Source organism: Pyxicephalus adspersus, chromosome 8, assembly GCF_032062135.1.
Source record: "Pyxicephalus adspersus chromosome 8, UCB_Pads_2.0, whole genome shotgun sequence".
In the NCBI taxonomy this organism is placed as follows: Eukaryota; Metazoa; Chordata; class Amphibia; order Anura; family Pyxicephalidae; genus Pyxicephalus; species Pyxicephalus adspersus.
This window is the reverse complement of record NC_092865.1, coordinates 74449149-74474622: the sequence shown is the minus strand read 5'-3', so window position 1 is coordinate 74474622 and position 25474 is coordinate 74449149. Positions and strand designations below refer to the sequence as shown.

The 25474-nt window shown below is 39.5% G+C and overlaps 1 protein-coding gene across 2 annotated transcripts in view; it reads right to left on the bottom strand.

The window, feature by feature from the left end:
• Positions 1–17330: 17330 nt before the first annotated feature.
• LOC140337416 (galanin receptor 2b-like) overlaps positions 17331–25474 on the bottom strand; it is a 45360-nt gene continuing 37216 nt past the window's right edge. For both annotated transcript variants that reach the window (XM_072421169.1, XM_072421170.1), the window contains exon 3: positions 17331–19799. In XM_072421169.1, coding sequence (XP_072277270.1) covers positions 18992–19799 — 808 coding nt within the window. In that variant the 3' untranslated portion in view covers positions 17331–18991. The remainder of the gene's footprint in view (positions 19800–25474) is intronic.

Below are 25474 nucleotides of genomic sequence, written 5' to 3'. Positions count from 1 at the left end.
AAACAAATGTTATATTGCAATCCGATTGTCATACATAGTATGACAATCGGATTACAACTGAAAGGAAATACTCACCCAGGTGTCCGCAGCTCTGCTTGCTGCTGGCATCTTGCAGAGAGATGTATAGCACAATGCAGAAATCCTGCATTATGCTATGTATCTCTCCACACATGCCAGCAGCTTCCAGCCTCCGTATCTGTCTCAGTCTGTGTGAGTACGCAGGGAAATCCCCCCCCCCTCACATCACTCCGGAGGATGAGTCATCTTCCAGTGATGTGATTGGTGAAGTATGGGGGTGTGTCAGGGAGGGAAATTTAAAGGCAGATTACAATGTAATCTGCTTTTAAATGGTTTTTACAGTACCAAAACACCACACAACATAAAAATAAAAGTACCGTACATTTTGATTTTATTTTTAGATTACATTGTTGTCTATTATTTCATTATTGTTTTAAATTATTATTTATATTTATGTATTATATTATAATTTATGATTTTAATATAATAAATAAATATAAATAATGTTAATAATGGTTCTAAATGCTGCTGTTTACTTTACAGGGTTGATTACATGTGTTTATGACTGTGCTGTTGGTTTTTAATGCACATAAAATATTTTAGGACACTATTTGTTTCAGAATATTTTTTTCTTCATTTCCCTTCTCTAAAAACTGGTGCGTCTTATGGTCCAGTGCGTCTTATGGTCCGAAAAATACGGTAATTTTAGTCTCTTAAACGTATTACCCATTGGAATATATGTTTCAGTGTGCTTTTGTAGAACAGAATTGAAACATTCCCATTTCTGTTCTGTGTTCTTTGAGGACAATATTGTCTCTCAGTCCAAGTCATATCTTTCCTGTTTTTGCTTCCCGTTTACAGCTTACATTTAATGAAATCATATTATGGTCACTGCTACCAAGGTTCTCTTTTATTTGCACAAAGCTCTGCATTGTTAGAAATAACTAGGTCCATAAACTGTCTACTAGGTCCATAAACTAGGTCTATAAACTGTACCACCATTTTCCTCCCTTTGCTGTTCCTGTAGTGCCATTACTCCAGTCAATGTCAGGGTAGTTGAAATCTCCCAAGATAAAAACACTTCCACTTTTTGCTGCTTTTTTATCTGTGCTAGTATTTGATTCTCTATTTCTATTTCTGGGGGGCCTATAGCAGACTCCAATCATTAATTGTGTGTTGTTAAACCCACATTCAACTCCACCCATGGTTTGACTCTGTCTTTATGAAAGAGAGTATGCCCAGGAATATTGAAAGCCCAGTCATGTGAAGAACAAAGCCAGATTCAGCAATGCCAACTAGGTCATAATGCTCTTCACTCATTAAGGCTTCCAACTCCCCTATTTTGTTTGCCAGACTTCTAGCATTGGAGAACAAGCAGTGGTTGCCAACCTTTTTGATCCTCCAGACGACTAAAATCACTGGCTCCTGACTGCGCATGCACAGGGATCCAGGTGTCACTCAAAGGGGGAGAAACCTCCCCTAGAGTGACATCATATAACATAACCCCTCCCACTCTCCCATCGCAGATCTGAGGCTGCACTTGGAGAGTGGGCGGGTTGTGTCTAGGGACACGGCCCACCCTCTTCCCCAAGCCTGGGAACTGTATGGGGAATATGGTCCGCGGCTCTGGCCGGTGCGTCCCCCCCCCACAGGGTTCTTCTCCTGACCCCGTTCTGGGGTGCTGACCAGAGCCGCACCGACCCAAAATTTTCTCGCGGAACACCAGTTGGCGACCGCTGCTTTAAACCATTGCTGCATTTACCAGCATTATTTGACAAATTCTTTTGTTTTTTAGTACAACTAGTACTGCACAATCCAATGTTTGTTTGTAATATGGGAAGCTTCATACATTGATCCATAAACCTCCCCCCAACTATCTCCAATCCACCTTCCACCAGTGTCTGACCTAACCTTTCTGCCACCTTATTTTTAACTGTCCCACCCTCCTCTGTCCAAGTTTAAATATCCCTCCACCATTCCCCTATATCTTTACTCTAGCACAGCAGACCCCCTTTCATTTAGGTGCAAACTATCTCTGGCATAGAGGTTGTACCCCAATGAAATATCAGCCCATTGCTCTATGAACCCAAACCCTTCCCTTTTGCATGAGGACTGAAGCCATGCGTTTAGCTGTCTTAAGCCCCCTCTGCCTTTCCTGTGTTGTGCATGGCACAGGCAATATTCCAGAGAACATAACCTTGGAGGTCCTCTCCTTCAGCTTGAAACCTAGTTCTTTAAATTGATTTTTAAGGATCCTCCATCTTCCATCTATCCTGTCATTGATTCCAACATGGACCAAGACAGCTGGATCATGCTTAGCCCCTCCGAGTAATTTGACTACTCTGTCCACCACATGCCAAACCCTGGCACGAGGGAGACTGCAAACCATTCGATTGAAGGGATCTGGGCAACAAACTATTCTATCAGTCCTCCTGATCATAGACTTCCCTATGAAAGCCAATAATCTTTTCCTCCCTGCATACCCTCCCCACGCTGCTCTCCCAGCTTTTAGGGGTAGCAGTAACATCTAGAGTATCCACCACTGGGTCTGCCACCTGCACATATTCACATAACTTAACAAACATGTTGGGTTGCTCAAACACAGAGCTGGCCTTCTTTTTCTGGGTGCCCCTACCACTCCTGTTAACTACAGTAACCCAACTCCCTATGTGTTCTTTCCGATTAACCTCTCCACCCTCCACATCTAAGCCATTACCTACCCGCTCAGTGAGCAGGAGACCCCCCTCAAGGTGATTGACTGATTTCAGTGTTGCAATGCACTTCTCCAGTTCTCCAATAGGAGATGGTGCTCCATTTTTGCATACATATGGCAGACTGTGCACTGAACAAAACCTTCCACTTTTCTACCACTCATTTTCCCTGTTACAATGTTTGTTTGTTTACAAGGACTTGAAAAAATGTACTTAGAGTTTGTGGTTACTATAAGGATTTACCTCATTTTGTTTTCAAACTCCACCTGATTCCAAGCCACTTGTTTTACCAGCCAAGAGTGAGCAAGTATACTGTTGTAACATCCCTCGACTACTAGCACATATTGGAGTACCAAAATACCGAGCAGAAGACTGGTGGCTTTTCATAGACAGTTTCACTCGAAGTTTGAAATCTGTTTTACTGCATAATGGCAACTGCCTATGCATTAATTCAAATTTTACCTTAACAAAACTTAAGGCAGAATATGAAAATATCAAAATGGTCTTACAAAAGCTTTGCTATCTTAAACACCAATGGTCCATTTGTGTTGATTTAAAAATAATGAACTTCCTACTTGAACAGCAAAGTGGATACATAAAGTACCCATGTTTCATCAGCTTGTGGGATAGTACAGCAAAGCAGGATCACAGGAAAAAATTGACATGGCCTCCAAGGGAAAACATGAAAAAAGGTGCAGCGAAGATCATTACCAAGCCAATGGTTGACAAAGAAAAAATCATTCTCCCTCCACTACACACAAAGTTGGGATTAATGAAGCAATTTGTTAGAGCTCTGATCAAGGACGGTGGTTGCTTCAAATACATTTGTAGATTTTTCCCTGGATTGAGTACTGAAAAATTAAAAGCAGGAATCTTTGATGGACCCCAGATTCGGAAACTGATAAATGATTAAAATTTACATGACTGATACTGAAGCTTCTGTCTGGCACAGCTATGTCATGGTTGTCAAGAACTTCTTGGGTAACCATAAAGCACAAAATCATGAAGAACTGGTACAAAACTTGCTCCTAAACTTTAAAAATGTGGGTGCTACAATAAGCATAAAGGTACACTATCTCCATAGCTATTTGCAAAAATTTCTAAAAAATCTTGGCGATTTCAGTATGGAACAAGTGGGGAGGTTCCATTAGGATATAAAGGTGATGGAAGAAAGGTATTGGGGCAGATGGGATAGACACATCATGGAAGACTTACTGCTGGAGCCTTCATTCAATGTGATTGTCCTGATCATCAGCATAAAAGGAAATCAAAAAAACTGAGTATTTCAATGACTTCTATGTGATTAGTTTTGTAAATATACTAAATATAGAATATATTGACATTAGGTATTTCAAAAATTGTATTTTAATTATGTAGGCAAATCTAGTTTAATTTCGCTTAATTTTCATGTTTCATTAGTTTTCTTTAAGGTTATTATTGAGGTGATTAATTCTAAAACTAGAGCCAATCCAGCAAAACCAATACCATGTTTGGAATCTGTGCATCAAACATAACCTAAAATGACTTTAATTTGTTTAGCAAGAAAATGTTTGTTGACCAGTGTTGAAGGAAACTTGTTGGTAAGATAATCCTTGTTTTTTTTTTATCAATTTTGTTGTTAATGAATGCTTCCTATATTATGGTATTGCATTCCTGTCTGAATCAGGGTGTACCATTCCTTGTTTGTCAGGGATCTGGTGAATCTGGATCTGGTGAAATATCACTGTTTCCTCCTTTGTCTGGCGGTTTTTTAATAATAACTTTTCTCGATTTTAGAGGTTCATAAAGGCTTATCTCGATTTTAAAGGTTCATAAAGGCTTTCTTGTATTCCCTAGTGAAGTTATTTTTCTTACATATGAAACCCAAATTTGGGTTTGTAGATAGTGGGGGAAAGTACGTGGATTTAAGTTTTCTTGATAATGTGTTTGTGGTAGCTTGGGTTTCCATCTCTGATACTAAAATAAGGGATGGTTCGGTGGGTGTAAGTTCACTTTCTGTAAGCAGTTGGCATAGATCCTTAGGTAATCTGAAATCTTGTGTGGTATATCACTTATAACTCAGGATTGTATGGTAGATGTTCAGAGTTTTGTTAATCGAATATTGTAAAATTTCTAGCAAATTGATTAATGTCTTTGATTATCTTTAATTTATCAAGTTTATCATTGGGGCAAAATGATAATCCCATCTGGAGGATTTCAGTTTCGGCTTCTGATAGTTTGTAAGAGGATAAATTAATGATTTCTAGGTTAGTTTTTTGAGTTTGATCAGGTACTGGTCGAGGAAGTTCCTTCTTGTTATGGGTAATGGTATTTGATGATGTAGTGCATCTAATAAGTCTTCTGGGTTTTAGGGATGGTGCCAATATTCAAGAGGGGTATTTGGCACCATCCCCAAAACCCAGAAGATTTTTTTTAGGCACACTACAGATACAGCACAATGAATTCAATCGAAAATTCACCATGGAATAATATGTAACACAAATATCATTCCTAGATCTCTACATGAAAATTAAAGTCAACCATTGTATTACAACCACACTCTTTCGCAAAAATACATGCGGAAACACTATACTACATGCAAAAAGTGCCCATCCAAAAGCTCTTATCAATAGCATACCATATAGTCAATACTTAAGACTCAAAAAGAACTGTACAGCAGCCGAAACTTTCAAAAAAAGAAGCAAATTACCTATGTAGCAGATTACTCTTAAGAGGATACTCTAAAAAGCTTCTTAAAAAATACTATCAAAAAGCATCTCAACATCAGAGAAAGGATCTCCTATTTAGGAAGGATTAGACTCATAACCTCATAAACCTCATAATCCTCACAAAATACCAGGGTGAGTACATGATACAATGAAAATTATGAACTGCTTTACAAAACCCTAGCAAAAAACTGGCATATAATATGTTCTGATCCCCAAGTACCGTATATTCCGGCGTATAAGACGACTGGGCGTATAAGACGACCTCCAGCTTTTCCAGTTAAAATATAGAAATTGTTGCACTTAAAAAATTTTTACTTTAAATAATAGAATTGTCTACCCTTCTATGTAAAGTAGTCACACAGCTCCATCTAGTGGCTGTTTTTTAAATCACAATATTCTATAACACGCATAGAAATTCATACCGCATGGCTCACAGCGTTCCCGAAGCTCTCTGACGGCTGACTCTTGGTAACCCGAGCTCTGATCTTCTCCCCGTTCAGGGGATTGGTAAGTACTCGGCGTATAAGACGACCCCCGACTTTGACACAGATGTTTTGGGGTTAAAAAGTCGTCTTATATGCTGGAAAATACGGTAAGTAAATTTGTTGGGGAAAGACCTATGATAAACGTAAGTCTCGCTCTTTAACCCCCCTGGCGGTATACCGGAGTGTGACTTAGGGGGAATTTTTTGTACCAAAAACGGTAACCCCGAGTCACAATCGGGGTAGTAAAAAAAACTCCTACCTGTGTCCCTCGATCCAGCAGCTTCCTCAGCGATCAGCTGTTTTTGAACAACTAGAAAGCAACTATAGCGATTTGGGTCACATGTGGAATCGAGCGATAGTGATTCACCAGGAAACTTGTCATCAGTGAAATTGACAAATCTAAGCTTGAGGTCAGTAATGTGTGAACTTGGTTCTTCATTGACCTTGATGCGGCTCAGGGAGCGCCTCCAAGATTTCCATTTACTGGTGTACCTGGTGTGAAAATTGATGCTGAATGAAGCGACTCCTTGTCATACCTGCAATTGTTTCTGTCCAATTGCAGGTATGACAAGGGGGTGAAAAGATAGTGTTGGGAGGCGCCCTCCAGGGTACCTAGGCGATACCTCTCCACAGTGGCTGTGAATAGACCTGGATGTTGTGCTGTTGCCATTGACAACCCGGAACGCCTGACTGGTCGTCCCTTCGTGGACTACATCCCACCAACCGAGAAAAAGGCCTCACCTACAAGGATGTGCATGGTTTGTTGCACGAAGAGAGATGACAGTGGAAGGAATATCCAAAAGGAATTCAGTTCTACTGAGTTCTACTGTCCTGATTGTGACATTGTACTTTATGCAGTATCATGTTTTAAAATGTCTACTGGACATTTAACCTCCCTAGCGGTTCATTTCTTTCTGGTTTTATATGTCTAAAAGCAGTACATTGTTTTTCATGAAAATTTATTTTACACAATAATATAATAGTATGAGTATAATAAAGTTTGAAACACAAAATCATGTAAAAACAATAAATTGAATAAATTAAAAAATCTATATATTTAAAAAAATATATATATTTTTTTTAAATAAAAAAAAAAATACGGAGTGCGCATGCACCGCCCGTCCATGCAGGTTGCTTGCTAGACGGCTCGGCGCTCCCCGGATCCCTTAACGGCTCTCCCTAGCAGAATCGGTCGGCAGCCAGGATACTTGCAGGTTGAGCGGGCTCCACTTCTTCTCTGGCACATCTCCAGGATGGTGGGGAAAGCAGGAAACAAGGCAAAAGACCGAATTTCGCGGTCTCAACCACTCCGGCCGGCTCCCAAGATGGCGGCCACCCGGGAGACACGTGGAGATGAGGTCCCCGCGGGGATGGAGAGAGAGAGCGACTCTCCAAATATAGGAGCCGAGACTCGGTAGACAGGGGATGGGAGAGGCACTATCCCCAACAATCACCAGCTGACAGCCAGGACGTGCAAGATGTCCCCAGCCCCCAGCACACTCAGCAACCCCCCTCCCCAGAACACTCGCCTGCTGCACAAAGCTTCCTAGGCTGGCAGGGAGAGGATTCTAGGTCTCTCAGCCCAAATATGCATCAGTATGATTCTGGTTCTAGATTCACTGTGTTAATGCAGGAGCCCCCTGCTTGCTCACCCCCCTCCGTCCTCCCAGAAGCAGAGAACAGGCTTTATTTAAATTTGGCTGGTCTTTTACAGTCCGAGCTGGCAAAAGTTACTGAGACAATCACCTCAGAAGTACGACAAGATTTACAGACCTTGGGTACTAGAATTGATATTTTTGAGAAAAAAGTGGATGAAACGGTGTCTCGTGTTAACCAGAATTCCAAAGAGATATCGGTTTTACACGATCAGATTGATGTCCTGCAGCTTAAGGTTGATGACCTGGAAAATAGATCCCGCAGAAATAATTTTAGGATCAGGGGCCTCCCTGAATCAGTTAAAGATATTACAGAGGCGGTGAGGCGCTTCCTACAAAATCTTCTACCTGATTTGCCAGAGTCCCAGTTATTGCTTGATAGGGCACACAGAGCTCTGGTGGCCCCCAAACAAGATGGCCCGCCAAGGGATGTGATTGTTAAACCTCACTACTTTAATACCAAGGAAGCGCTATTGAAAGTGACCAGGGGCCTGGATTTGATTGAGATGGAAGGTCACCCGATACAAATTTTCTCGGATATAACACTATTTACTATCCAACGTAGGAGAGCCCTTAAAGCACTACTGCAAGTCTTGATTGACCACAAGATTAAATACAGGTGGGCCTTCCCTTTGAAATTGATTTTTCAACTGCAGGGGAAAAGTTTTTCCTTCTCCTCGTTTGCCGGGGGTGAACAGCTCCTCCGAGATCTAGACCTACTCCAGAGAGCAGATGTCTGGCCTACTCCAGACAAGGAAGCTTCCACGTTCATGTACCCACTATGGAATAAAGCCAAAGGAGCTGGGAAACAGCCACAGAAAATACCTTGAAAATTTATGCTGGACGCTATCCTGTTATATTCTCTGACTTTTTGTCCTAATATATTTCCAGTGGACCAGTGGGGATACTACTTTTGTGGCTGGTATGGTGCAGTATATGTTCTGATACTTCCTTTTTTTTCTTTTTTGGCTTGGTGTACCCTTGACTTTTTTTGCTGGGTCTGGTTATAACGCAGCCCTGAGTCGATCCCTAATTTTGCGCCTGCTGCTGTGGTCCCGTTTGGGGGCGTTATTGTCATTGTTATTTATAGTTCAAACTGGCATGTTCTTTAATTTTTTTTTTCTTTTTTCTTTGGGATTAATGCTTTGGTCTTAAACATATTTAGTGGCTGCTGAGCCCTTCTCAAGCATATTGTACCCCTAGATGAAGGTGTTAAAGTTTTGCTAAGACTTGTTGTGGGTATTATATGCCTTAGTGTTTGTTTCTGGGGGGGGCGGTGGGACCCGGGGGGTCACACATGCCTCAATTTTCAGGGAATCCAGTTCGGGTCCTATTTATTTGATTTGACCCGGTTGGAATCTCCCTGCCGAGATGGAGCCAGTTGGAGCTCCTAGTGGCACAGGGTTGGGGCGGCTCCTCGGGGCCCGGGACAAGGGCGACACGGGGTCGGGGCAGTGCCCGAACCCCATTGGTGTTCTACTTGCAAGTTTAATATGTTGGTTGTCTGTTTTGTGTTTGTTTTGTTTGCCTTTTGTGTTCTCCTGTAGTCCCCAAATCTCCCTCCCTGACTCCAGAGGAAGTACCTATATGACATCGCTAGTACTACTTTATTATGATGACTGATCCATCCGTGACCCCTGTAATTCATTCTAAGCTAACGATGTTATCCCATAATGTTCAGGGTCTTAATTCACCGGTTAAAGGATCTAAAGCATTCCACTATTACAACTCATTAAAAGTTGATATTTTAGCCTTGCAGGAAACACATTTTTCCAACAGTTCGGTTCCCAAGTACCTTCATAAATTACCCTATTTTTTATAATGCCACCTCTGACAAAAAGAAAATTAAAACTAGGGGTGGTAGGCTATCGCAAAATCCAGAAAAAATTCTTGTAGCCTTTGAGGACTTTTACAGTCATTTATATGGGTCTGAGGACTCAATCTCCACTCAGGGAATAGAAGGGTTTCTTACCAAACTTGATCTGCCCAAATTATAGTCTAAACATAAGGCGATTTTGGAAAGACCCTTTACGGTTGAGGAGTTGCATGGGATTATGGGTTCTCTTAAGGTGGGCAGCTCACCTGGTCCGGATGGATTTTCCAACCTGTACTACAAGACGTTTAGTCCTGTACTGGCGTCACGCTTGGTGGCATATTTTAACTATTTGCGGGAGGGGAACGCTCTGATGGGCGATGCCAATAGGGCATTTATTAGTGTGATCCCTAAGCCAGGAAAGGATGCCTCAGAAGTAGCAAACTACAGACCTATCTCCCTGATCAACTGTGACTTAAAAATCCTGACGAAGATCATGTCACTTCGATTGGGCTCCTTTTTGGGAGCTTATGTTCACCCGGACCAGGTGGGCTTTATGCTACATAGGCAGGCACCGGATCAAACGAGAAGGGCCATTGATCTCATATCGGTAGTGAATTCCAGCTGGGACGGGGGCCCACCACGCCAGGCTATGTTGCTATCCCTTGATCTCCAAAAAGCATTTGACAGCATATCCTGGAGATATATGTTTCAGGTACTTCTTAAAATGGACTTTGGCACCCACTTCACTAACCTCCTGCTGGCTCTGTACGACTCCCCTGAGGCAAGGATATCGCTAGGGGGATTTTTTTCTAAAGCAATCCAAATTAAGAGGGGGACCAGGCAGGGATGTCCTCTCTCCCCACTTTTGTTTGCCCTAGCATTTGAACCTTTAGCGATGGCTATACGAGGCGATTCTAATGTTCAGGGAATTAGGTGTGGTCGAGCTGAACATAAATGTGCACTCTTTGCTGATGATATTTTAATGTTCATCACTTCCCCAATCATGACCTTACCTAACAATGAAAATCCTAGACGAATTTGCATTGTGCTCTGGCCTGAGGGTTAATAAAACTAAGTCTCAAGCTCTCAACATAAATCTCCCCACTAGGACGCTGTCAGTGATCCAGGGGAACTTTGATTTTATCTGGCGTAAGGATTCCATCCAATACCTGGGCATTCAGTTGACCCCCGCATACAATAGCCTCTATAGGTGTAATTACGTACCTCTGCTTTAAAAAGTTTACGCGGATATCCGGAGGTGGATGGGGCGGATTGCGGACATCAAAATGAACCTACTCCCTAGATTGCTCTACTTATTCCGTACTCTCCCAATACAGGTACCTATGAGAGAGATTTCGCTCCTCCAGTCTAGAATAATGCAGTTTATATGGGCGGGGAAGAAAGCCAGAATTAGTAAAGATACGTTGCTAGCCCCCAAACGCATGGGGGGGGTTGGGGGCCCCACATCTGAAATACTATTTTGTAGCAGCGCAAGTGGCACAACTTTCATTAAGTACCCTGCAAGGCGCTAGACCCCAATGGGTTAAGATTGAGAACCAGGATGGTTTTTTGGGATCTATAGACTTCCTGATGTGGCAGAGAAAAAACACGAGAGGCTATGTAAAGTGTCCGGCCCTATCTCACTCTATTCAGTTATGGGACAAATTTAGTTACCACCCGAAGCTTTCTTCCCTTTATAAACCGTTCACTCCATTCTGGAATAATCCGGACTTCCCACCAGGACTAGGTCCGGCGAAATTTAACTGGTGGATCTCTAAAGGCTTTAAACAAGTTAAAGACTTGATAGATGTTCGAGCAGTGCTTACATGGGATCATTTGTCCACTCAATTTGAAATTCCCTCAACTGAATATTTCCGTTATAGACAATTGTACTCATTTATCAACCAGATAATTAAAGAGGCCCCAAGACCCGTGCGCTCTTTGCCATTCGAAAGCACATGCTCTTCCATAGCCTCCACCAAAGGGCAAATTTCGGTTATTTACTCGGTTATAGTCGCTCAGGACAGTAAACTGCAATATATGAAAGATTGGGAGCGCTATTTGGGTATCACATGGGATTTGGAAGAGTGGTGGGATATGATCTACGCCCTTTCTAAGGTATCCCTGAACTCTGCGGTGGTGGAAGCTAACTACAAAGTGGCACTTAGATGGTACCTCACACCGGCTAGACTGGCAAAGATGTTCCCTTCAGTTTCTCCTTTATGTTTCCGAGGATGTGGGGACAGGGGTTCCATGGTGCATATCTGGTGGACTTGCTCGATTGCTAGGACATTTTGGGATAAAGTATTTAAATTTATTTCAAGAATCGTACAGCAGGAGATTAGTAGCTCAGTGGAAGCTGCCCTGTTTAACAAAATTGGGGTAATCTTACCAAAACCTACAAAGAAACTGATTAGATTGATACTATTGGCAGGCAGAATTGCGTTAGCTATAGCATGGAAGTCACACGTGATTTCCATGGACCCCAATGTAACCAAATTGAACTGGATCATGGTGAATGATAGAATTACCCACACCCTAAAGAACTCCCTGGACAAATTTGAAGATATATGGGAACCGTGGATCTCTTTTAATAGCTCGATTTAAGGGAAAATATCTTGGATTACGGTATTTCGATTAAGTTGGTCTTTCGAACTTCCTCTACCTTCCCGTCCCCCCCCCCCCCCCAGTAGTGTTTACCCTATCTTCTCCGCCCCTTACTCCCTTTACCATTTCTTTCTCTCCGTATGTCTGTTATTTGTTTGGCTGTATTGTCAAGAAGCGGGATACAATACTGCACTGCCTACTCACAATTTCCTAATGATTGTGGTTTTACCTGGAAATGTGGTTATTTTTTATGACGATATCCTTTTCTTATAACGCCATGGGTAGTGGTGGAAAACCTGGACTGTTTAACCACCTAACCGTTAAGCCCGACCTTGGTACGCGCTTAACATAGTTACAATTATCGATAAACCCGAACTTTTCTCACTGTATGAAAATACAGTGAGAAAAGTTCGGGTTTATCGATCACTTACCTGGTCCCGCTGCGATCATCCATCGTCGTGTTCCAGCGTCGTCCTCCAGCGCCGGGTGTCCTCTCTGGGAAGAAGAAGCCGGCGCGTACGATGACGTCGGCGCGTGAGCGGGAAATTCAAACTGAAACTCATTCAAACACATTTTGTATTGGATTGAATACAAACTCCTGTATCCAATCCAATACAAAATAATTCAAAATAAATACAAAGTATGCAATTGGTAAATTCAAACTCTCATTTTGTATTGGATTGGATACAGGAGTCTGTATTCAATCCAATACAAAATGAGAGTTTGAATTTTGTTCTCATTTTGTATTGGATTGAATACAAAGTCCTGTATCCAATCCAATACAAAATAATAGAAAATATATTTATGTGGTTTTGTCTATAGGTATGTGACGGACACTAGGGAGGTGTTTTAGAAAAATATATTACTATACAGTATACCGAATTATCGCATTTTCAGTATTTTTCATTTATTTATGTATTCTTGTTTAAGCTGATTTTTTGTGTCTTTTATTTAATTTTATTAAAAGTATTTTTTTTTTTACATGATTGTGTGTTTCAAACATTTTTTATATTCATGATATCTACTAGAACCCTGTTCGGACATATTTCTGTAAGTTACAGATCTACAATTTAAAAAAAAAATTTCATGAAAACCTGTAACGCTTTTGGTACAGAAATCTAGACCTCAGTGTAACGCCCAGGTGGTTAATAAAAGCACTGTTTGTGAAGTTATATGTAGGTTTACATCCAAAATGACCATACTTTTTGTTATATTGTTTTTGCTAATGTTCTTTTTTCTATTGATCTGTTATGAGAAAACCTAATAAAAATATTGAAATACAAAAAAAAAAAATACACATTATACTCATACTATTATATATACTGTAAAATAAATGTTTTTGAAAACAATGTACTGCTTTTACACATAAAAATCTAATGTATTGCATTCAATACAGTTATTTTGTATTGAATGCAATACAAATAGATTTTGAATTTCCCGCACCGATGTCACCGGGAACTCCCCAGTGACTCATTGGATGTGGAAGCAGGAAGAAGGAAGAAGAAAGAAGACGGAGATCGTGGCGCTGGGCGGCGTGGGACGCCGGGAGATCAGGTAAGGCTCTATTTACTATTACCTTCCCATAGTTTTACATACCCCGAGTGTGACTCGGGGTTACCTCTAGGGAGGTTAACTTAAATTTATCAATAATATTGCACCCTTGTTTGGACAAATATCAGTGTTTTTGATTTGATAACATTTTTAAATTACATTGATTTTTATTATATTATTTCATTATTTTTTATAATTATTGTTTATAATGATTTATTTATATTATAATTTGATTTGTGTTTCAAACTTTATCATACCCTGGAGTTATTCCTAAGAATTTCCAAATTTCCATGCAAAAAAATGTACCGCTTTTGACACAAAAATACTGACATAATTAGACCGCCAGGGAGATTAGGGGACCAATTGGTATTTAGCCACTTCCAAGACCCCACCAAAACACATAAACAAACTGCTGGCACATTCCGATGTGGCCACTGCAATCAGTGCAGGTGGATTAAGAATCCCATACTACTCTACTTACGAATGGTATCGTACACAGACCCTTTCACTATATAGACTGCTCCAAACCAGGGGTCATCTACATGATCACATACATAGGGAACTAAAAGAAGACCTAAAAAGAAGAATATATGAACATATTCACTCCATTAATTCTGGCAAAATCATGTGGGCACAAGACATGGTTTTGATCCTAAAGTACTATCCTTCACGAGTTTAGAACACCTCCCACCATAGCCAGGGGGAGGAAACATTAACCAAAAACTACTACAAGTAGAATCCAAATGGATAACAATGCTGAAAGCGACACAATCACCGGGACTTAATGACGTACTTAGCTTCAAACCATTTTTGAAGCACATATATTATACCTTTCCCTTTCTTAGTACCACTTGTTTCATACCGTACATGTCCTAAAATCTTACCTAGATACCTAGAATCTAAAAGGTTTAAGTCACTTCAAACTCCTTATAGGATAACTAATTAGGTCTTATCTTCATTACTATATGTGTTATTAGGGCCTATCCTTTTTACCATATGTGACGTAAACTACTTTTTCCTGAATGATCTGATGATGTTCTTGTCATGCAATTATTGTTAACTGAGATCTTCCATAACAAATCTCATGTAACTATTTATTGTTCATTTTTGAACCATTTGTGTATTGCTGATGTATTTTACTCTTGCAAACACATTGTAAGCATAATTATGCCATTATATGTAAAAACGTATATGCATAGATTTATATACACTCGAACACTCTATGTTTTTATTTATATACTAAATATGCCAGTGTTTATAGGCTTTATAGTAATACACATGTAATGTAACTATTCATTGATCATGTATGTACCAGTTTTGTTGTGCTGAGGTATTACATTCTTGCAAACACATTATTTGTAAGTATAATCAAACATATTTTGTTATATGTAAGCACATATGTGCACACATTCATATACACTTTGACACATTCTATGGATTTAGTTTTTTATTTATACACACAATGACTATGTTGGACTACACCCAGCACAACGCATAATGAAGAACACAGTTTAATCCCTGTATGTAAAGGTACTTTTATTCTCCCCTTATTTAATAACAGACTCTCTCAAAACACTAATTACCAGCAAGCACATGGCCCTTGCAGTCATCGGGACTTGCGGGGGACGGGAGGTCCCTCACGGATGGCAAGTTGGCTGATGCATGGGACACCGTATGATCTGCCCATTAGGTGGATCACCAAAACTAGAGATGGGGACAGCGAGACGCTGTGACCCTCCCATTCTGCTACGGAGCCCTGATGACATCACGGGGACTCCCACATTTCCATGTGTGTAATGCTTGCACAGCCCTCCCCACTGCGCACACACTGCACACGATAGACGCCAGCCAGTCAGCCTTTATTAAGGCTGGGTCTACACGGACGTTTTTAAAAACACATGTAAATGTTCCTACTGCGATTATATGCATTCTTATGCACTTTTATCAGTGTTTTAAAACTTGCCTTTAAAACACTGGAAAACGTCTATACCACGTTTTCCCGCTGTTTTCTTCCTTTTTTTTAACGCATTTACATATCAAGTGCTTATAAATGCCCAAAAATGTGGGAAACTGCTGGAAAGTCAGGAAAACACCCCATTGAAATCAATTGAAGCGTTACCCATGTTTTCACGCGTTTTCCAGCGTTACCATCCGTTTTTATTTTTTTAAACATTGCAAGCATCTTTATAGATGGCGCTCAAAAAAGTCCCTCAAGAAGTCCTAGTGTAGTTTAGCCAATTGGAACGCATGGGAATTTCAAACATGGGCTTTTAAAGCCTCAGGTTAAACGCTAGGGAAAACGTCTGTGTAGACTAAGCCTAAGCGAGACTAGCTGTCAGGATCCGAACCCAGTGGTACTTCGGTGTCTGGCTGCAGCTCTGTCTACTGCGCCACTTAAGGGTTTGCCTTTTGCACTCTGTTGGATTCCTTGGACAAAGATACCTTGATACTTAGTATCTTGGTGAACCTTGAACTCCTGGCCCCTTCCATGAACTTTCTTTTTAAACCATGTCTTTGAACTTCCTGTTGCCAGATTATTGAGCTCTGCCATTATCTTGCTCTTCCTGCTACTGTTATATTGTGCTCTCCAAACTGCTACCTGTGTACCGACCCTTGGCTGCTATTTAAATGACTACTCTTCCTCGCACTCCCTCGCAACTTACACCTTTGGCTACCAACCTCGGCTTGTGCTTTGACTACATTTGTGTTTGCTCCTATTCTGCTACCGCTGCTTGTGCATAGATCCTGGACTGCTTCCGCCTGTGACTGCTTGCTGTTTCAGCCACTGGACTCTGCGCCTGACCCCTGATGGTTACAGAATAATCTGGCCTAAAACATGGAGTCTGCTGTTGCAGCTGCTGTGGCCCCCTTCAGGCAGCAAATTGCAGAGTTGCAAAAATTTGGTGTTACTTACCAAGAAATGTTTTCTGAACTACAAAATGAGTTAAGAAGTCAACAAGAAGAGATCAATGGTTTGCAGAGGCAACTACAGGAATTGCGTTCTCGAGACCGTCTCGCCACAGACTCCAAGGCATGTTTGTATTTACCTCCCAAATCCAACAGTGATCACAGACAATACAGAGGTTTCCTCAACCAATGTTGTATTTATTTCCAGATACAATCTTCTGTATTTACTGCGAAAAAAAGTACTGTTTATTGTTAACCTTCTTCCTAGCTTGGGCCTCCCCTTATGTGGAACAGAACAGTGACCTTTTAAATGATCTTGGTTAATTTATAACTGCTATGAACCAAGTGTTTGATGATCCTAACCGCTGTGCTACAGCTGAAGCTAAGCTGCACAGCCTGCGGCAGGGAAAACGCTCTGTTGCAGAATATACAGCTGCGTTTCGACGTTGGATCGCTGATACCACATGGAACCCAGTGGCACAAAAAAGTCAGTTTTGCGTGGGCTCTCTGAACAGGTTAAAGATGAGCTCGCCAGAGTAGAGACCCCTAATGATCTTGAGGCCTTCATCCAGTTATGTATGGGGGTTGATTAGAGACTTACTGAAAGAAGAAAGGAGAGACTTGGGTGGCTTGGAAATAATAGCGGCGGGCGTTTTTCTTTTAGTTCATCTGCACAGAGGGGCCCCAAAGTTTTTTCTGACACTCCTGAACCAATGCAGATTGATACATTAAGAAAATCTTAGGAAATCTAAGAGAAAAAGAGACGTTGTTCTGGGAACTTATGTTATTACCGCCGGGGATCCTTGGACATTATGCAGTTAACTGCGCTTGTGTGTTTAGGTTAGTATAATCATGCAGACTGCAAATGACAGTTTCATAGGTAAAGTGTTGCTGTTAGACACAGTCATTTAGATTACTTTTATTCAGCAGCAATATATCAGTAGATCAGAGGAAAATATGATGCAAGACAGATATGAGTAAGGGGATTAGGGGAGGATGAAAAAAACAGAGTAATCCAATATATTCTATTCACTCAAGTCCCTCACATGGGACATTAACTATGACCTTCTCAGCAGTAATATATTTCATCATTCCGATTTATTTTCTGTGAGTATATGCAGTACAAAAACAGTAATTGCATATCAGATATAAGAAGGAAAAGAATATTATATCCAGTCTAGTAATTATTATGATTCCATAAATTTTGTTGATAAATTGTTTCACAGATACAAAGGTTAGTGATTGAGTTTAAGGCTCATTACCAGCTTGTTAAGAATATGTAAATACTTAAATGTCCATAGTTGGGCTAAAGATTAATTTTAAAGTACATGTGGTTTACAGTAAAATGAATTATATATGGAGCAATGTAGACAAAAATCTGCTACTAGCAATATCACAATGGAAATTGAGAAATATAAAAAATAAAACATTTTGAATTTGAGAAACCTGTTTTTGGCACTGTAGCTAGTTACCTATTATATCAAATACGGGCAAAGTGCTTTCTTCTCAAGTTGCTAAGTATTGCAACTTGTCAGTATTGATTTTTGAGGCTATTATCTAACTTATTTTTTTTTCATTTGAAAGTGAACTACAAAACCTTGATTAAGATGTATATCAATTTTGGTATTGTCTTTCATTTACAAACTTCTCTCTATCACCATAAATAATAGTTTACCTTTTCAGCACCCTGTATACCCACGTATGTTATGAAATGCACAACATCCTAAAAGTGAACTGAATTTTTACTAGGCTTAGTATTGCAATAATACATATAAAAATTTATTTAAATAGTATCAGCTATTCAATGCTTTAAAAATATATTTTATTTGCATAATCTTTATTTTAATTAGGACTACTTAAAAATAAAACCTTATTAGAGATTAAAAGACAATCAGTGATATGTTGCCCACACATATTAATTTTTAATGTGAGACTGCCAAAGATCATGTACTCACCATATAGTACAATATTTAACACATACTGTTTCTGAAAGCTAAGAACAGTGAGCTAGTCACCATGTGACTCATTTACAAAGGCAGATTTATCTTGCTCATAAATGACTTGCAAATTCCAGAATAATATGTTCATCTGCAATTTTAGATCTCCTAAAGATTCCATGAAACACGTATAGAAAGATTGGAATAACTCTGATTAGAGAGTTTCCAGAAAGAGATCTATGTTGGTGCTAACAAAATTTTTATTTTTTGGTTATGTATGTTAGTTAGAATGTGATTAATAATAAAGTGAGTTTTAGCTTTTTAACTTTTTAACTTTTTTGGAGAATTTGCTGATTTGGTCTAAAAAGTTTTGTTATCTGGTTATTTAACCAAAAAATTGTTTTGTAGTTCCAATTTTTGGGATGTGGCCTGGTTTATTATAATTATGAAGGGGTCTGAACCATACTATATCTCATAATGTCTTTTAGGCTAAAATGAGACCTTACAAGTATAGATAAATTGAGATCAGCTACCAGTAAAGCTTTTGCAATGCTACTTTTGAGACTCCATTTGGATTTCTTTTGTCTTTTTCAAATCTATGTTGTTTGTGTTGAACAGCCAACAGCCTTGGGCAAACGTGTTCCCCAACTTCCACCAACTACCCTGTGACTTGTTGACTCTTCTGGTCTCAGACCTTCAATAACTTCATCCCTTGTTGCTCTTCCACAACGAACAATTTCTTCTTGAACTTGGGTGACCTCTGTGTGTCCAGCATAAAAACCAGCTACAGTATTAGCAGTTTGCACTGCATGAACCTTGTTGCGTGCAGGTTTCTGAGTCAGCATACATGTAAAAACTTGTTTAAATCTCTTACGGAAGTGCTTAGAAATGAGAGCATAAACGATTGGATTTAGACAGGAATTAGCATAGGACATACAATGAGATACCAGACGGAAAGCATACGTTGCCCTGTTGAATGGAAAGTGTCCAAACCAGAAGCAAAGAATGACTAAATGGTGAGGCAGCCAACAAATACAGAATAACACAGCTACTATTATTATCATTTTGGTTACTTTATGTTTGGCTTTTCGAGATTCAGACACTGCTTTTACAGGGTCCACTGAAGTCCATAGGAAGCAGATAGTTCTAGCATAGGAGAGACCAAGAATAAGCACCGGGAGGAGGTAGCCAAAAACAAAAGTAGACACATCCATTATCTTCCTCTTACTATCCTCCCAGGTGGGAATACAGATAGGTACTTGATTATAGAGAATTATATGGTAGTAGCTCAGGTAAGGGCCAGCAAACAGGATAGAAAGGGCCCATATTACTGCAATAGCTGTCAGGGCATTCCTAGATGTACGGAGGTCTCTTGATTTTAGTGGATAGCGGATTGCTAGGTACCTGTAAGGAAATGAAGAATGAACATGATCCAGATTAAAGTTTGTAAATGGCATTTAGTTCAGTATAATCCAAATCATCCTGATGAATCTAAAATAATCAGTGCAATCTAGTAATATGTGTCCCTATTTTTTTTAACTGTCAATTCAGTTAAAAAATTATTAGTAAACATTAAATAATACATAAACAATATAAATGTATATACATGTTAATTGAATTTTTTCTTTGTGTATTAAGTTTTTAGTGGAGTAAGGTAGAACTTAATGACTTTAGTCTTTATTGCCATTTAGTAGAGGTATTTTTAACCTCCAGTCCTTATGAAAGTCGAACCCCTTTAAGGTAAACTTTCTGCTTTCCACTTCTCAATCACTTACTTTTTTACATTATGATGTGCTATGCAAAATTGTATCCTCAAAAATTATATAATGTATGGTTCTTTATAAATGTGGTGTATTTCAACAAAATAATGTAAAATGACTAAATATATATATACATATAAATAATATAAAATCTAGTGCAATGAAAAAGAAGCATACTACAATTACCATAGTAAACAAAGCTATTAAACATGATTTTATAAACAGGATGAAACTCTGTAAAATAGGCTGTATAGGAATACAAATGTAAAAAAAATAAAAGTATGTGATCCCATATCAATGGCCATTTTCCCTGCCTTAAAAATGGCAGCAGTAATGGTCACAAATCTATTTTTCAGCATAATAGAAATCCATCTCACACCATCTAATAATCTAATCAACATATACCGACTCAGTACAGGTTTCATTTCATTTAACAGAAGTGGAATCATAATATATAGATAATTCAATAAAATATGCTTTTATTTCTTTTTTAATATTGTAATGATTTTATTCTTTCAGCAGAAGCAACAGAAGTAGTCACAAAATCAGTAACAACTCCAGAAATATTTGTAAATGACCTTTTCATATACTTTTTATTAGTAAATACCCCTATAATGATCTATTTTACCAAAAGTGAGAATAGCGAGTACAAGTGAATACAAATGGCAGATGCCCTTCAACCTTCATTTTGATCTCTATAAGTTTGCTGAACTTAAAGTTAGACTTGAAGGTACATATATGAATTGTGCTTACATGCCTTTAAAAACCAATTGTTTATCAGTCATTGCAAGAAAACAATGAGCCTGATTTATTAAAGCTTTCCAAGGCTGAAGAGGATACACTTTCATCAGTGAATCTGGGTGATCCAGCAAACCTGGAATGGATTTCTTCAAAGTCATTTGCTATTTACTAACAAATGTTTTGAATCCTGATGAGATCCATTCCAGGTTTGCTGGATCACCCAGGTTCACTGAAGAAAGTGTATCTTCTCCAGCCTTGGAGAGCTTTATTAAATCTTGCTCAATATGTAAAAAGCACAACATATTTTCTTTTTTTTCTGAGGTAGTAACTGGTAAAGGTTAAACGGTTAAATGTTAAAGGTTAAAACTTAGTTTTTTCTTGAATTATTTATTTAAATTGGGTATTATACTAGGCTGATCTATTTCACATGTATGCATTTTTTAGGCTACGCAAGTTCCATGATCCTGACGTTTATTACTACAAAATAAAATCAAAGCTTGATGTGGGCTTTATGATTTTAAGGAATCATAAAATACACAAGACTTTTCCCTCATACCAACAAAAGACTATTTCATCTACACACATTGCCCCAAGCCTTTGGGTTCAGGCTTGTGACCAATTGACTATTTGCATTGTGACCATCTGCATTGTGTGTGTGTGTGTGTGGGGGGGGGGCATCCTGTACATTCTGTTGGGGGGGGGAATCCTGTACATTCTGTTGTGTCCCTTTTATGTCTAAAGTATTATTGAAGATCAAAGGGAATGGTCACCTGTGGTAGTGTGAAGAGGTTTCCAGAATATCAGGGTCATAAATTGTTTCACTCAGGATTTCTAAATAGCACTTATAACTTCAAACATTTAATTACTTTTCTGTACACCCTGCTTTTCATTGTATAAATGCCACCATGTTTTTTTGAATAAATTAGAACAATAACCACCTTTGATTGTTCTCACACATGTGTCTGTGAAAGTTCCATTTATAGCAAGAAGTCTGTTCCTTCAGGAGGGAAATACAGTTAACAGTTTTGGTGCCCGGTTATGAGGAAACACTGAACTCCTGGTTGAGCGACAATTACGGCTGAGGAGAGTGCAGTCAAAGCAGACACAGCATGCTTGTCTGGTAAGCTTTTTTACCTTTTATGTCTGTTTTCACCTTGCGCTCTTCCACCAGTTTGCTCACCTGAGATAGTAAATTTCTACCTGAACTGCACTTCTTGCTATAAAATAATACTTTGTGTGAATGTTGTATAAGACTGATGGACAGTGGTTATAAAGCCTCACTGGGAGTGAAAGTGATAATACATTCTTGCAGTCCAGATGGGGTGCCTTTATGTGGGTATTCTTTGCTGCAGTTTTAGGATCGATCAGCCTATCTATGAATAAAGATTGTATGTGAGAACATCACTAGGTCGATGTGTAGGAGGTTGTCTGATGGATAAAGAGACTGTATTCCATAAGCAGCATTACTCATCTGTGTGAGGTTTAGGTGACTTCTCACAGAAGGACTGCAGGGTGTTGGTGTGACTGACAGGGATCTGACTGTAAAAGTAATAGCTGACCCTCGCTTCTGGCACATGTCAAGATGCCCCCATTCTGTAAATGGAAAGCCAGTGGGCAGTGCCACTCAGAATGGTCTTGTTATGAATGCTTTACCTTCATTGTAATTACTAACGGGGATTTGTAATTTTTTTGTACTTGATGCATTAATATAATCGTAAAGTCAGTTGTTTTATATCAGCTTGTGTAGTAAGAGTTTTTCATGTCATTGTATTCATTGTGACAGTGATTGGAGGGATTTATTGGCTATGGAGAATCTGGCAAGATTCACATACAGTGAAGGGAATTTTATAAGGCAGGATGAGAAAGCCACCCGACGGAGCTATCCGGACCAAGTCAAGAGGAACAGGGGAGGGACCTGTTCACCCAGTCACTGGACTAGGGAAATGGGCCTACCCTAGCAGGGATCACTTGGGGTCCACTGAATCCACTCAGTGTTTGCCAGTATGGGAAACGATACATCATCTAAAGGAAATGATAGGTATGGGGAGTGGGCAATCCGAAATTTTAGGTGACCGGGATTTGGTGGAATGAAAGAAATATGCTAGAAAGGGGTCTATTAGTAAAAGCTTGGAAGAAACATTGGGAGGAGTGCTGAGATAAAATGACCCATCCAATGAAAAGAAGGCATAGAGCCAGTGGATGGGATCCTTTATGTTGATGAAAAAATGTTAAATCTTCACTTTAGAAATTTATGGAATGGAAACTTGAAGTAAAACACAAGCCACAACTAATTTAAAAGATGAGGAAAACAAGAGAATGATCTCTTGAAAGAAATTAGGCTCTTAAAGCAGCCTAACAATTGCTGAAAAACCATCTTGACCCACTAATGAGACAGATTGTCCAGCAGTAATATGAAAAATAAGTCTGCATCGTTTGAATTTATCAACACAGGACAAGAAAGCCACTTGAGAGAGCGATCCAAAGTCAGAGACGCTTTCGGCTGTTGGGAGCCAAGAGGAAGATGGAAGGGACCTGTTCAACCAGTAACTGGGCTAAGTAAATTGGCCTACCCTAGCGGGAATCACTTGGGATCCACTGAATCCACTCAGTGTTTGCCAGTAGGGGAAACAATACATCATCTAAAGAAGATGATAGGTATGGAGAGTGGGTAATCAGAATTTTTGGCTGACTGGGATTTGGTGGACTGAAAGGAAAGGGGTCTTTCAAGTCAAATGCTTGGAAGAAACATTGGGAGGAATGGTGAGATAAAATGATACATCCAAATTAGGTTCATTCCTAAATAAAGTTAATTACAGAGGGATGCACAGCCTTTAAGGAGTATTTCTAAACTTTTAGAAGTTAAAAATTACTGGATAGGCAAATTTGTACTGGGGAACACCTGCAGGAAGTAAAACAAGGAATATCTCTTGTCTGAAGTGCAAAATACGTTCATTTGTATAAAGTGCTCTGACCTACAGCACCTTTGGCAGAAATCCCACCCCATCTTACTATAAGTCTAAATGCACTGGTAAGGCGCAGTGATTTATGTCAGGAGCATAAGCTCTAGTTTCTTCTGCAATTGGAGAAATAGAAAAGTACCAATCTGTTATCCTCCAAATGTAATGTTATTGCCACTCTAATGTTCCAGCATACCAAGTGGCCATTAATGTCATGCTTTAGGGTACTCTGAATTTTTAAGGAAATGCCATACTCAGAGGATGTCTGAAACAAGACCCCCAGGCCCTATTAGTCTGGGACTGCACAGGAGATGTTACATGATAACAAATGAGCTGGATTAGGAGGTGTTCCTTATCCCCTATTAGAAACCACTTCCACTAAAAATTAGAATTGGGTCCTTCAAAACTGAAGCACAGAACAAGAAGGAAATACATAACTCACTCAATGTGCTCCAGTAAAAATTGAACCTTGGTTACCTCTAAAAGGTGTGCGACCTTAAATCCAGCTACTTTGTTATCAGCGACTAAAAGCTGGGAAATGGGAGGTTATGATTGTAAATAGGTACTGTAACGTAGCTGGATTAGGAGGTGTTCCTTATGAGGAAGGAGGGATATGCATTTTCTGGCTATTTTGTTGTAACTCAAAGATCAAGTGTTAATTTAGGGGAATCAACCTGGAAATCAATCAGTCCAGGTGACGGAGCTAATGGCTGTGATGCAGGCCTGCATTTTAGGTAAAAGGAAGAAAGTCATGGTGTACACTGACCCACAGTATATCTTTGGCATATGTCATGATTTTGGACAGTTGTAAAAATTGAGGGGCTTTATGACAACTAGTGGAAAACCTATAAAACATTTTGAGTTCATGAAGAAAGTCCTCGAGGCACTTTGTTTTACAAACAAGGTAGCCAAAATAAAATGTGAAGCCCATACTTAAGGCACTGATGACATTTTGGAAATGAAAAATCTGATCCCATGGCATAAATTAGCAGCATTAAATGGTACCAAACCTACAGAGATCTTTGTGGCCACTTCCTCTCCCGAGGAACCTGATCAGGTAGACTTAACAGTCCTAAAGAAACTGCAATTGCAAACTAATGAGAAATAAAAAAAAATAAATCAAAAGATCAAGGATGTACTGAAAAAGATGGATTTTGGACCCATAAGGATGGTAGGTTTTGTGCGCCTCCTATGCTGTATGCATATCTAGCTGAGGCACTACATGGCCCATCTCGGCTGTCCGAAGGATCTATGATTTCATCAGTAAGCACACGTTGGGTTGTACAAGGATTTACTACTGTTACAGAACAATATTCTAATGAATGTGAGATGTGTCAATTATTGTATAATCCTGGAAAAAACCACCTTGTAATCCTGGAAAAAACCAAAACTTGTAAAAAAAATAATATGAAAATAATTTACCTAAAGCTTTGTACCCCTTTCAGAGGTTGCAGATTGATTGTTTAGTTACCAAAATTTCAGCAATTTGAGTATGTTCTGGTGTGTGTAGATGTGTTTTCTGGATGGATAGAGGCTTGGCCAGTTGTCTATGCTACTGCTTTATTCACAGCCAAGAACTGTTACAATAAATTGTGTGCAGATATGGCCTGGTGGAATCAGT